General features: G+C 46.2%; 1 protein-coding gene across 6 annotated transcripts in view; it reads right to left on the reverse strand.

The window, feature by feature from the left end:
* Positions 1-3,253: 3,253 nt before the first annotated feature.
* The window catches only part of MYSM1 (Myb like, SWIRM and MPN domains 1), a 33,470-nt gene continuing 22,142 nt past the window's right edge, over positions 3,254-14,581 (reverse strand). For 2 of the 6 annotated variants that reach the window (XM_027852823.1, XM_027852825.1), the window contains exons 14-20: positions 14,184-14,234; positions 13,477-13,551; positions 12,738-12,926; positions 11,531-11,663; positions 8,364-8,469; positions 8,153-8,210; positions 3,254-5,915 (exon numbers count right to left, since the gene is read on the reverse strand). In XM_027852823.1, the coding sequence (XP_027708624.1) occupies positions 5,748-5,915; positions 8,153-8,210; positions 8,364-8,469; positions 11,531-11,663; positions 12,738-12,926; positions 13,477-13,551; positions 14,184-14,234 (780 nt within the window). In that variant the 3' untranslated portion in view covers positions 3,254-5,747. Of the gene's footprint in view, positions 5,916-8,152; positions 8,211-8,363; positions 8,470-9,481; positions 10,470-11,530; positions 11,664-12,737; positions 12,927-13,476; positions 13,552-14,183; positions 14,235-14,581 lie in introns of those variants that run through there. The other 4 variants (XM_027852824.1, XR_003568324.1, XR_003568323.1 and 1 more) reach the window with 4 other exon arrangements.

Consider the following 14,581-nt stretch of genomic DNA (forward strand, 5'->3'; position numbering starts at 1 on the left):
TGCTATCCATTACAACAAGAAACAAGTACATGCAGGGGAATTGAAGCTCGTGGAGGGCAGGCCTTTGCCTATGTGTCTCCCGGCATCCAGTAAAATGCCCATCAAGTCGTAGGAACTTAACAAATTCTTACTGAATCAAACTGAACCCAAGGCTGATATCATTGGCTATTTCTAAGGATTACTGAATTCCTTTGACCAAGGTTAGACTAGGTCAACTGGGCATCAGTCATGGGCTCAGGTGAATGCTTGCCAAGAAAGGTTAGCTTTCAGCAACATGTGCTGTCCCACCAGGGTTCATTTACACCAGCCCACAAGCTCAAGGGCCGCGAATGGTCTCTTAAATCACTCACTATAACAGAGTGCCCTCTAGTGGTTTTAACTGGGTCTCCGAGTGAGCCCTACTATTTTCATTAAAATTCTAGAATACATAAGGCATTTAAACTCGTATAGGATTTAGAACTGAAAGGGGCCTACATTAGAATTTGAAGAGATCTTAGAACATGGAGTATTACTGTGGGAAGAGACTTTAGAGATGATATAGTCCGACTCCATGTTACAGAGTGGGAAACTGAGGCCCCATGAGTAAGTGGCATGCCCAAAGTCACACAAGTAGTCATAGGGATGGAATTCAAACCCAGTTCTGCTGACTTGAAATCTTCTTTTCACTACATCCTCATCTGCCCTTTCACAGTGAACGTCTTGCGATTCATTCATCTTGGGTGAAGGCAACTTTGGCCTTTGCCGTATTAATTTTATTAACGTCCATTCTCAATTTACTCAATGTTTCCATAAATAACAAACTTCAAAGCTCAAGGAATTCCATGACAAAGACAAAATTACGTTTCAGGTTGAAATACATAAATAACACGGCATGTAGCATCACTTTCGAGCTAGAAGGGATTTTTCAGATTATAGTCCAAAGCTTTCATTTGTGACTGAAGAGGAAACTGAGGTCCAGAGAAGGGATATGACTTTGGGTAAGAGTTCATTCCACTCTCACCACTCTAGCTGTAGAATATCTCCTTTTACAGCTGAAAAAACTGTAGTTCAATGTCTTGCTCAAGGTCACAAAGCTAATGACAAGGTCCAATTTGCTCTTATCATCACACTGTGACCCCTCTAGATCTGAATATCACCAACTCAAATGGAAAATTTCCACATCTCTGGGATAAAAATACAAAATCCTCAGCCTGGCATTTAAAGTTTTACATAATATGTCTTCCAGGTCTAATTTCCTATTATTCTTCTTTATACACTCTCCAGTCCAACTGCTTAGTTGTTTCCCATAAACAATGCTTAATCTCCTGTCTCCATACTGGCCCAGCATACAAACCCAGCCTCAGACCAATGACACTTAATAGCTGTGTGACCCTGGGCAAGTCACTTAACCCTAACTGCCTAAGCAAAAGGAAAAAAAAAAAAGAATTCACAGCATGGACTTTTTAACTTCTGGCTCAGAAATCCTGTTCCCCTCAAGGCATGAGAGATTTTGAAGCAAAAAAACATCACTTTGGGGCGGACAGAAGCCAGCTAGCAAGGCATCAGAGACAAAATTAATTAAATTCCTTGATTTTTCAGTGTGGAAACCAGCTGTCTTAAAATGATTTTGGAAATTTTTTTGTGCTGTTGTTTATATTCAATATTAACGTGCTCATTATATGCTTAGCCCTGTGCTAGGCACTGATAGGGATGCCATGATAAACTGGATGCTCAGAAATTGTGTGGTCTAGGAGAGAGATCCATATAAACAAATGAGAGAATGGGAATTATACATAAGTTACTAGGAGGAAGAAGGCAGGGAAGTGATCAGGGAACTCTTATTGGAAGTGGCATTTCAGCCAGGCCTGGAATTGGATGAGTCTTCTGTGGCCATCTCGTTCAATCTATGGATACCCCAAAAGAAATCCTACTATAATATACCAGATAGGTTGCCAACCAGTCTTTGCTTAAAGACCTCCAAGGAAAGGTAGAATTTCAAGAGGACATTGGGCACAAGGTAGCCTCCTAGACATTGGAAAGAGTGAAAGCAGATGGATAGGTAAGGAAGGTGTGGAGGGTTTGAGGGCCATTTTCCCTTCCTCAAGTGGGATTGATAGGGAATAAGCCTAGAAGAGTACATGGCAGCCATATTAGGCTGAGTTCAGATTTGACTCCATAATGGGTCGTCTTGAGAGGTCTCTTGGTTCATTATCAATGGGTTATCTGTTTAGTCTTCTGATCCCAAGTACAGAAATATTATTTTGTGAGAGAAAAGCATTCTGGGACACAGTCATGGGAAGAGGTCCCAGTAGATATTGGCTGAACTACAGTATAGTTTCTCTTTACTGATTGGGAAACTGAATCAGCTTGTGCAGAATGATTAGGAACTGACTGCTTAATTAACAATGGGCCACAGCAGTGATTCATTTGCCAGCAGGAATAAATTCATAACAATGTCAACCTCATTGAATAAGAACAACTCCAGAGCCTCCATTCCGACCCGAGGAGCCCTGGGGTCCTCCCTAAGTAGAGGCCCAGTGTTCTCTGAAGGCCAGCTTCTGGAAAGGCTCATCACCACAAGGTCACCTACTGAGACACTAGGTGGCGCCAGCCACCAGCCTCACAAGGAGCCATTTCTAGGGTTACAAGTAGTGCCTGACCCAGCCCAGCTCAGATTCCCAGGACGGATGTCTTCAGGCCACCCAAGTTGGAGCTCCCTCCTTCCCATGATGACTGTAAGCAGACATACACCCCCCCCCCCCCCTGGCCCAATTCGATGCTGCAGACACGCAGTGCTCAACAGGCCACCCTTCCCTTTTGCACGGAGTTGCTGCTTTGCAAGGTCCCATTTCCGGATCTCACAATGACAGATGCAGATGTTGGGCACCTGCTAGCAGAGTGGGGTTCCTTCCTCAGGATTTCAAACCAAGGCCAGGATAACACAGTCACTTCTGTTTGGCATTTAAGGTCCTACATGATTTTTCTAGGTGGATTCTACATCACTCATCCCCGGAATTCCACGGTCTAGGCATCTGGGCCTACTTGTTCTACCCTACACAGCACGTCATTTCTGGCCTCTAAAAGGAGGCGTTTTCAGATACCCTCACTATTAGTGCCTCCTCTTCCCACAAAATTACTTTGTATTGCTGGATAGATGCATGTGCTTTTCCCTTGGGCGTGAGGAACTCTTTTTTACTCCTAGCTCCTGGTACAAGTAAACACACAGCAGGTGTTTACTAAATGCCTGTCGAACTAAAGAAAAAAAAAAGCCAAGTTTGGTTTTCCATCTTTTTATTCATCTTCCATCTTTAGGGAGATTTTCCTTTCATCTCTTGAACAAGGCAACCCACCAGGGACATCACTGAGTCTTTAGTATATTATACAGTAGGTTACAAAGGACAGGAAGTCCGCTCATCCTGTTGATGACCTTGCATATTTCTACCAATAGATGCTGTCTACATACAGTACAGGTCTGCACAGCACAGCTTTGCTCTGTGTATAAAATGAGTGGCCTGAATGGAGGTCTCCTTTTTGAGGATGCTGAGAGCATTTGGGAAAGGAGTGGCAGAAGAATCAACAACCATGCGATACACACAGGATGACAAAGAAAGCTTCTACATCACACACAATTCAGTAAGCTCTAAATTCATTTTAGTTAACTGCATAGTTGAAACACACTGCCCCACCAGTAGGCCTGTAGATATTATTCATGAAACGAGAGCTTTATCAGGCAAGGAAGTCTATCTGAGAGAGCAGCTGCCTAAAAATGCCCAGTTAGGCCTTTCTCTTGTTTTCTAAAACAGAACTGGAAGGGTCACAGCCATGAGAAGAGGACAGACCTTCCCTGATGACCTCACAGCCAGCTATAACCTTCCACACAGAGGGGACAGTCTAGGTCAGTCCCACGGCTTTGGGACATACACGATCTACAAGTTTCATCTGCTCACTGATTCACTGGTGCAACGCCTTATGGTCCTGCAGTGATTTTTTTGGAGGGTAGGGGGGAAGATGGGGAATAGGACACATTCCATTTAAAAACTGTCCTGGTACTACTTCACAACATACTGGTAAGTTAGAGTAGATGTTACTGCTTTAGGCCCTTAGAGAGCTTCTAATCCAAACCCCTCACTGTATGGGGAAAGAAACTGAGGCCCAGAAAGGTGGTGATGTGCCCCAATTTGGTGAGTTTGCATATTGCACTGTCAAGAATAAGCTCAATTCCATGTTACCAGAATCAAGTTTAGGGAAAAACCCTCAATTACGTAGCTCTATTCATGGCCCAGCCCAGGCTCTCATCCTCTCTTATGTGGGCAGTACAATCTCCTCCAGGGTCTCCCTGTATGCTGCCAATCTCTCCCCTCACTAACTAACACATCTTCCATGTTGCTGCCAAAGTCATACTCCTGAAGCAGGGATATGATCAGGTCACTCCTCTGATCGAGAAGCTTCAGGGGCTCCCCTACTGACCTCAGGACAAAACAAACGCCTTCATTGGGCTTTAATGCCTTCACCATCTGATCCAGTCTACCCTTCAAGGCTGATTGCACATCACTACCCCTCACACACTCTACATTCCGATCTCCCCCAGGCTTAATTGTTCACTTCTCATATGTTATCATTAAACATGCCACGGTCCCCTAAAAAATACAGGGCAGTTACTATGTCACAATCACATGTGAAGCCAGAATACCTAGCACGGCACCTGGTAAATACTTGTTGATTGATTATTAATTAGGATGCTGGGGAGGAGAAAGGAGGCCAGGAGGAGTGGAATTAATCAAATTTTCTTTGCAACTGAGGATTAAACAGAATGCCCTCATTTCAATCAATTAACTAATCAGAATTTATGCCTTGGTAAATATTATAATTGGTTCATCCGATTGAGTGCCTTGCAGGGATTTTCCTTTAGATGGGTGATCAATCCCCACCGCAGATGAGGAGAGTCTTTCCCAAACACTGACGGACCTTAGAACGGACCCTGGAATTCAAATAAAACCAAGCAAAAAGAAATCATGGAATTCCAGACCTCAGTACCCTCTTTGGTCTTTTGCCTCTGGCTTAGAAGCAACAGGGAAAAGGTCTTAAGGTTGCTAAGTGACACAGCCCACAGTAAAAAGATTTTTAATGAAGGTGAAATCATGAACGTGGAGAGTCTTCTGCAGCCAAGGGACCAGCTTGACTCGACGCTCCTCAGTTTTCCCTTTATTCTAACAGCAAGCGGCTACACGTGGACTAGACCTTTGGCTCTGGATTTCTTTCAGTCTCTAAGGCGAAAAAGGCACTCGCATGCGCACACGCGCGCACACACACACACACACGCGTACGCGTGCGTTCCACACCCTTATGCAGAAGGGCTTTTATCTGCTGCCCATCTATCTTCCATCCTACCACCTACCTGCCCCCCCTTCCTTTCTGGGAACAAAATAAACACACAAACAAAAACTTCATGAGATCGAATGGAAAGAACGATGGCGGCTGGGGGAAAACAGTGAAGATCTTCCCACAGCACCAGCCTCGCTGGCCAGACACACCTTTCAGCCACCCTTTGGTGAGTGTCCTCTAGGTGAGAGCCCCAAGCGCTCTGACTGCACGTGAGCTTATGTGACTGATTTGCATGCTGCAATCTGGAGGTCTTGACTAGATAAAACAGTGGTGGTACAGCCGCCGTTGCTGCCACAACAGTAGATAGGGTAATTGTAAAACTTTGCAGGTGGATTTTCACAAATGCCATTTCACCTTGAAAATGAGAACGTCCCGTTATAAAACGATCACAGTGACAGCTGCGGTGGGCCCACGGGGCAGCCCTCTCCTGCTGTGCCCTTCGCTGGTTTGCTGCTGTAACAGGAAAGGAACAACTTCTCTATCTGAATCAAGAATTCCTCAGCAACATGGCAGTTGGTCACTTTGCCCAAAGTCTTCTTTAGACACGCCAAGAGCTGGTTTAAAAGAAACCGTTCACTGTTAGGGCATTACAGAATGCATGCATTCAATGCCTTGCAGAAGCAACACTTTACAGCTTTTTAGGGAAGGGGATGGCTAAGAACATACAGAAAGGCAGGAAGTTCACAGGACCAAGAGGTGATCACGGGAAGATCACTGCTACAAATAAGATCATCTGAAGAGGACGTCACTGTTTTCTAAGCCTTCCATGAACAACCACCGCATGAGGCAGGGCAGGCAACATTATCCCCAGACTACAGATGAGCAAACTGAGCTCCAACTGTGTCTTTATGAATGTCCGACCACTGCCAATGAAAGGGAATCTGGCTATTGATGAAAACCTTGCTTCTACGTTTTGACCCCTTAATGCCCTTTACCAAAAGCCCCTGATAGGACACACCAAATGAGAACCATTCTCTTTGAATGGAGTGGAAAAGCCACCAGTGCTTAATGGTTGGACAAGAAGAGACATGGACCTTCCTTCTCTGGAGGCAGGAGGAGGTTACCTGATTTTTCGGATTATACTTATTCTGATCCCCTGACTCTTGGTACATGACTTGGTAACAGCTGGTGAGTACTTCTCAGTTTGGATAACCTGAGTCTTATCTTTATTGCAGAAGTGAACATGGGTCGTCTTCAAGCATCTCAAGTGCTCCCATGCAGGAGAGGGGGCCGCAGCCCCAGCACAGAGTGGGCTCCCTGCCCTGCCAGGAGGTCTCCAAGGTTAGAGGAGTGCTTGGGGAATGTTGGGGAGGGGACGCTTGGTTAGGTGAAGGCTGGACAAGATGGCATGGGGGGGAGTCCCGGTCAGGTCTAAAACTGTGATCCTGACCCCTCTTGTGGCTTGGTGACTATGTGACCCACAACACTGAGCTCTACCAAACGAGATAATTTCTGTACCATGTTGAAAATATATTTAGAATGCCCTATCCCAAACGAAGCTTTAAAAAACTCAATGTGCCTTGACTGGTCTCAACTCCTCAGACAAGAACAAAGACTTACAGGCACCAGAAAACCAAAGCTACTTTCATTTCCTCTCTCTGCGCTAACGCTAAGCACCTGGGTCAGGAATTACAAACTGAGAGGCCACAGGTTTGCAAGGGCTCCCCCAGGCCACCTCTGAACATCCTGCCTGGGCTCCCCAGACGAGCCCCTCTTCCGGTTCTGAGCAGCGCTCGCTGTTGGCTATTTTCAGAGTCCGGGGGGCCAGATTCTCTCTTCAGAGGCTCATCAGGATAAAGCTAAGTCTGATCCCAAGCTAGCCACCGCAAAGATACCTCTTTAGGATTAACACCTGTGTTCTTTGCCACGTCTTACCTGGCAATCTTAACTGTGCTTGCCCTTCCCTGGGGCTGGTCCAGCTGATCAGGGTCCTTTCTATACTGTGGTGCCCAATACTGGACACGGTGCCCTGACTGGATGGGATCTGACCAGGGTGAAGGACAGGCCGACCTGTCACTGTCCTTTCTGTGGGCATCTCCGGATGCTGCCTGTTGATTGATCCCAAGCTCATTCAGGCCAATAAAACACAGCTTTTCCAAATGTGATAACATAGGTACAGAGCTCTGCACACCTTAGAGTGCACAAAAATGCTGATTATATCACCACTATCACTATCTATCTAAACTGGCTTCTACCCACTGGTCCATCGTCCTGCTCTGGTATAGAAAGCTGACTTTTTAAACCTACACACAGGATCTTATGCTGACTGGCACCTGATCAGCCCTGACCATCACTATATCCCGGTAAGATTTTGTGTCCTGACTCTGTCATTTCATTGTGTTAGTTACGCCTTCCAGCTCTATGGAAACTCACGGATGTTATGGAAGTCATTGATAAAAATGCTGAACAGGAAGGAGCCAATTTACAATTCAATTGTGAGGTACCTGTGCTGAAGTGATCAAATGCAAAGCTGAGATTTAACCACAACGCTTTTCATGCTTAAGAAAATGAGAAAAATGTTATCTACCATATGTGATGGTAATCTGTTAGAAGTTTATCCCTGAGTGCTAACAAGTGTATATTCTAAGGCATCATCATCTCATATGTAAGCCTGGGCACCAAAACACATTTCTAATTATCTCTTGGAAATTGATTTTAGAAAGGGAGAAGTAATAAAAGGAAATATACAGCAAATTCATCCATGAAGCATTTGGCACCACGGGGTAACACACAGAGATAAATGGCTTCAGATACTGTGAACAATGAAACCAATTTTTAAAAGGCAGCTTACTTTCTGCAAACAAGTCAGGTCAGACTCCCGGTGAAAGATTTTATCCATAGGGACACTGCTGTAGGAAGAATATGAAAAGAGGGTAAGGAAACAAATAACATGAACTCATCAGCTCTGGGGTGGGATGGGTCCAATTTTACATTTAACTTGGGCTTTCTTTAAATCATGACTTAATGAGGACACACGATAGCTCTATAGGCAGAGACTATACCTCAGGGACAGCCGGTATTTTTCAATCATCCACCTTGTTTTTTCAAACACCAGTTCCCATCGAGGCTCTCCTAACATCTGCTGTACTTCGAATTTGTAAGGCACACCTAGGAAAAAGCACACCAGTATAATTTCCATCAACCATTGTTCTTTATTTACAATGAGGGAGATGAGGACTCTTACATCTCTAGCCTGACCAACTTCCCAGGGCTTGGCTGGGTCCGGTCACACAACAGACCAGGTCTGAAAAATCCTATTTCACCAAAATATAAAATAAATAACAATAGGTTACCATTATGTGGTGCTTTAAGGTTTACCAAGGGCTTTCCCAACCAAAAACTCAGTTTACAGATGAGGGAAATTCAGTCTTGGAGAAGCAAAGGGATTTGCCCTGGAGGAGCACAGCGAGCATCCCACCTGGGATCTGAACCCCATCTTCCTGGCTTCTTACACAAAACCTCTTCGAGGTTCAGAAGGGAAAGAGAGAGGCTCAAGGCGAGGATGCCATACATTTCTCTGGAGAACGAAGGTCAGTTCACATACTAAAATAGGAGGAATGGGGAAGGATGAGCCATAAGTGAATGGGTTCCGGTCTAGGAAGGGTTCAAATAGACAGACAACCCTTTCTCTGCCCGGCCTCCATAGTAGGCATGCATGCATGCATATATGTATGTACATATACTTATGAGATAAATTACACGCAGATTTATATATAAAACAATTACAAATATGCATATATAAACCCAAATATAACTAAATCTGATTATTTAAAAAATTCCGCATTTTTAGTTAGCCAATTATAAAGGATCTATTCAGTGCCTATAGATGGCAGGCACTGTGCTGGCTACTGGAGATACACAGTAAGACTGGCCCTGCCCTCAAGAAGCTCACATTCTACTCCTGATCAGAGATGCAGGATGTATACAAAACAGACTGGAGGTGGGCGGGTGGGAGGGGGAGCAGGGAAGTAATGACCAAGGGAAGGCCTCTCCAAGGAGGATTCATCCATTAGTCTTTTTTTTTTTTTAAATTTTTTATTTTTAGTGAGGCAATCGGGGTTAAGTAACTTGCCCAACGTCACACAGTTAGTACGTGTCAAGTGTTTGGTCTCAGGCCGGATTTGAACTCGGGTCCTCCTGACTTCAGGACTGGTGCTCTATCCACTGTGCCACCTAGCTGCCCACATCCATTAGTCTTAAACTAATGTTTTGTTTATTCCTTCAATCTGGCCAGCACAGTCCCAGGCAATATTTCTCTGAGTTTTTGGTTCTCCAGGTGAGGTACACAAGTGAAGAGCCCTGAAACCGGGAGTTTCGTTCAAAGGTCTTTTCTTGAAAGTTTAGTAAACAAAATCAGGTGCGCTCTGTACGGCAAAAAACCATGGGGGAAATCAGGAAGAAAGAGGAGGCCATGATGCCCAGGATACTCTTTGAAGCCCACTTAGGTGATGGAAATTCATCTGCTAAGCGCTTATTCAGCAGCAACTGGGTGAATCTCAATTTTAACTAAGACAGGAAGGAGGAAGAAAAGGAAGAAATGAACTCTATTTATGGTCCCAGAGTTGAGGGAGAACATGACTATGAAACATCAACAGCTCCCCAAAATGCCAAACCACATCATTAAAAATATTTTTCTGATGCGAAATACAGCGTGTAAACCAATGAAAACTACCTTCCAGACACAACATTTTCATCCGCTAAAGTATTCAGAAAAAACAAAGCACCTGGGCTCATACCCTGCCTATTAATAATAAGCAAAGTGCTTAACCACAAGGGACTAAAGAAGTTATGAAGAGAATTCAAAGTTAAAACACAGAAAATTATTTTTCCAAGGCACTTAATTTCTCAAGGAATGCTCAAATGTTACTAAAATGCAGAGCTTGCTTCCTCCCCCGAGGCCCACGACAAAGCTGCCCTCACCTCAGCGCCAGGATGCCTCGTGAGGCAGCAGGACAAGGGTTAACTTCTCCTTTTCAGAGATGTGGAAAGAGAAGCTGAGGGGCCTTCCCACTGTCACGCAGCAAGGAGAAGAGCTGGTTTCTGACTGTCGGTCCAGCGCTCCTCTTCGGTCAGTGACTAAACAAAGCCTGACTTACCAAATCGGTCATCTGGAAATTACCAAGTAATCTCCAATGAAATAATGCCACACCTCGTTTTGGGGGTTTTGGATAGGGCTGTGTTTGACACTGCTGTGAAGATGAGCCCTCTGCCAGTGCACTTGGCTCCCTGCTCTGAAACAGCATCTTAGAGAGTGACCGCCGGGTTCTGGACCCGGGGGTGAGGGTGTCCGAGGCAGGACCCAGGCCCAGGGCTTCCTGCCCCCAAGGCCTGCTCTCTCCCCACTATCCTAGACTGTCATACACTGGAGTATTTATGTACACGTCTTAGTCCTGCACCCAATTTTGAGCTTCATGAGGGAAAGAACCAGTATCTTAATAGATACATTTAAAGCTTGAAGCCATATCATGGATGAGGAGGAACATGAGGCCTGAAGTCAGCAGATTTGCCCAATGGCTCCCTGGGAGCACTAACAGAGCTGGGATCTGTCCCCAAGCTTCCCGACTCGGCTACACCATCCCCTCCCATTTCTGATGCCCCTTTCTTTCTCTGAGTAGATAGGACCACCCAGTCCTGGCTCAGCCTGTCCTCTCCAACAAGGTGTTCTGTGATCAACCTCCCAGCACAATCAAACTCTGAATCCAACAGGCAGCAGCTGCCAACGCTGCCACCACCATGGTTAAGAAATCATTCAGGAGATATGTTTAGGCACCTACTTTGTGCCAGGCCTCATGGGACAAACAGCTTCCCACAGGGATCTGCATTTTAAAGAAGAGGATGCTGGCAAACCATGTCAAGCAATAACCTTGCCTGGGTAGAATTTCAGGCAGTGTCACATCCAGGAATCAGCCAGATCTCTCCTTCCTGAATTCAGGGACCCCTCAGACCTCTGAACATTTCTCTCATAGCTGCCATAGGAAGCGTGTGTGTATGTGGGGGAGGGGGATGGACAGCCATCTCTAAGTCTGGGTTGTCTGTGAGTTGCGGAACCTCTGTCCATACCATAAAAACTTCCTTGGGGGCAAAAATTCCTTATCAGTCAATTCTTCTGCTTTTAAAATTCCAAGGACTGAGGATATGAAATAAGAGGGAGTTCTCATCTGATACTTACGGTAAGAACCATTTGAACTAATTTCATCACTTATAACCAGGCAGGTAATTTGGGAATATGGTAAAGGATTGTTTCGATTATATGGGCTAATGATCATCCCAATGAACATTGCTCCACCTCTGGAGAAATAACTCTAAAACAAAGAGGAAAAAAAAACCAGGAAAATGCTGAGTTACAACATATAATTTAAGAAGTGTTTATCCCCACCAGTAAATATAATTAACTTCCACAGAAAAGCAGAAAAAAACCACCCAATTTGCTCTCAGCATCAGAAACAAGGCGGCACCTCCTTATTCTGGGTGTTGCTATAAATAAGAAATCTCAGCCTTCAAGGGACTGGGGAATAACAAGCAAAGGGGGCAGGTGGGTGAGCAGGTGCCTCTGGCCGAGGGCAAGCTGGGAGCTGGGAGGTCTGCTTGGCTTGGGGTGAGGTGTACTCTCGTGCTGCCCTCCGTTCACCCTTGGTTAGCTGAAGGTGAATGAAGGCTGGCCTTAGAACTGCTCAGAGTAAGGGCACAGCGATGGGTTCGGTAATTTGGAAGAGGCGAGCTGTCGTGGGCACCATAAGCAGAGCAGGGAGGGAAGGATCTGGAAAGGTTTGCTGAAGCTAAGCTGTGGAGCTGAAATTTAAAATACACAAATAATTCCGTACATAGGAGAGGCAGCATGGCGTAGTGGACAGAGGGTCTGCCTTTGGTGCCACAAAGGCTTGGACGCAAGCTGTGTTGTTGCTATGTACTATGTGACCAGGGCCAGTCACCCCACCCCACCCTCAGGGTGCACTGGGCAACTCTCGGAGTCGTGGCCACACGCCAGGCAGCATCACCAGAGGGCATTTCCTCACTATAAGTGACCACACCAGTGAAATCATACACTTTTCCCAATGACTTTGGAGAGCCTGTCCCAGATGTTCCATTGAAAGGAGGGTGCCCTGGACAAACACACATCATCTCCCATCCCTTTGCTCCCCCAACCAAGCACCAGGCGCCCCTCTCCCCACAAGTTTCAGATTCTTTTTACGTGTTCTCTCTCTCGTTAGATTGTGGGCTCCTTGAGGGCAGGGCTGGTCTTCTGCCTCTCTTTCCACCTCCCTCTAGAGCTCAGCACAGTGCCTAGCACATAATAGGCACTTGATAAATGTTTTTTGACTGATTCGCTCACACACACACACACTCGCTCACACACATACACCCCCACACCCACACACCTGGTATTTGGCCTGGGTGTCGATATCTCGAAGCGAAGGGTTCGGATCAAAGGCAGGATGAGAGTGGTACCAGCCAATGACGCTATACCCTCGGCCGGCCAAGGTCTCTGATGCTTGGGTTTGGGATACAGGGTCCATCTCGCATTGCAATCCTGTGCTCAGACTGTTACAGGGCTCAGCTGCACAGACCTATCAATGACAATCCTCTAAGATTACAATGGAATGTTAATCACGTTTAAGCTCATGACTTCTCTCTCATACACAAGTGACATAAAATGATCCTCGCTTCACACGCCTCTCTCTTACTAGGCATAAATCACACCATCTGGCTGTGGGGTGCTCACTTGGACGTGTCTCCCAAGAAAGAAGGCAGGCCACGAGGGCCAAGGCACTGGAGGTGTCTTCTCGGGCACACAGACACTCCATGTTCCAACCAGAGATAGGCGCAATCATATTGCCCTAACCTCCATTTGCTCCTCCATATCCCACCATGGTTCTCACGATCCCAGGCTATGAGACATGTTTATTCACTCTCCACAGGAAGATAAATCTACTTCTCTGACATGGGAAATCCAGGCCTGAAGCCCCCACCTACGGGAAGGGCTCCCCGCGGCCTCCTCCGTCTGTCTATAAAAAGGGGATTACTAAGTTGTCCTCTTCCTCGCTATTCCCTGAACTTCATGAAAAGAAGGGTGGGAAACAAAACACTGGGGAGTTCAAGGATGAAAAGCTAACTTACCTCAATTACCTTCTCAGCTTCCAAATATCTTCCTCCTAAGAGACCAATCACTTCTGCCATGGAAACATGAGCATGCTACAGGTAACAAGAACACATTCAGACAAAGCACACACCGATAGTGTAAATGCACAATCAAGATCGGTAATCTGGGGAGGGCACTTGCTGAGAGAGGCAGCAAGGCCCATGCTTGGGGGCCGCCTGGGGGATCTGGGCCTTAATGTTCCCCTCCTAACACAGGGCTGCCTGCCACCACGGCCTCACAGCCATCCCCAGATGTTAAGAGGGATAGGTGGAGTCAGACTGCTGAAAGCTCTACCTTGGAGAGAAACGCCCCGAGTGCCCCTGGAGCAGTGAGGCCAGCAGAGCAATCTCTGTGACGCTTCAGAAACAAGGACCTCCCAAATTACAGGGGGCTGCTTTTGTTGCAGTTATTCTCAAGGCAGCAGCCAAGGGATATTCGGATATAAATGAAACTTAGTGGGATAACAATGATGATAAACAGTCTGCAAAAACTCACATTAATTTATTCTCTCTAAAATATGGGAACATACAACTGTTTGGCTTTTCTCCAAAAGAAAAATCTTATTTTTAGATTCTTTGTAAAGGATAGTTAAGTTCCAAAATACACGTCTTCCAACTGTCCCTTATGCCTGCAACACAAATATGAGAGTACAGATCAGACTACCTGGGCAGCTTTGCGTCCTTACCAAATCCATTATTAAAAGTGCTTCGGAAGCCACTCGCACCTGAAATGGCTCCTGAAACACAAGGGAAAAACAGCATAAAGACAGAGGCAGTGCCGCCAGTGCTCCCCAAGTGCTCTCCCCCACCGGCCCTGAGGCACTGCCCCACAGGCAACACGTTGCTTTGGTCCCCTGGACTGGCTCGCCCACAATGACAGCGCCGATGGTTGGCCCACACCACCACGAGCCCGGCCCCCTGAGCCTCACCTTGGCCCCTCTAAACTCGCTCACTCACACCGACTGTACTGAAGGTATGCCTGCCTCACTACGAGCCCAGCCCCTTGAGTCTCCCAAGGACCTCAGAGCCACAAGATGAGGGGGGCCAATGAAGGGTGTCAGGGTGACGCGTGCCAGGATGTGGG

The sequence above is a fragment of the Vombatus ursinus genome, unplaced genomic scaffold (assembly GCF_900497805.2).
Source record: "Vombatus ursinus unplaced genomic scaffold, bare-nosed wombat genome assembly UNPS02009824.1, whole genome shotgun sequence".
NCBI lineage: Eukaryota > Metazoa > Chordata > Mammalia > Diprotodontia > Vombatidae > Vombatus > Vombatus ursinus.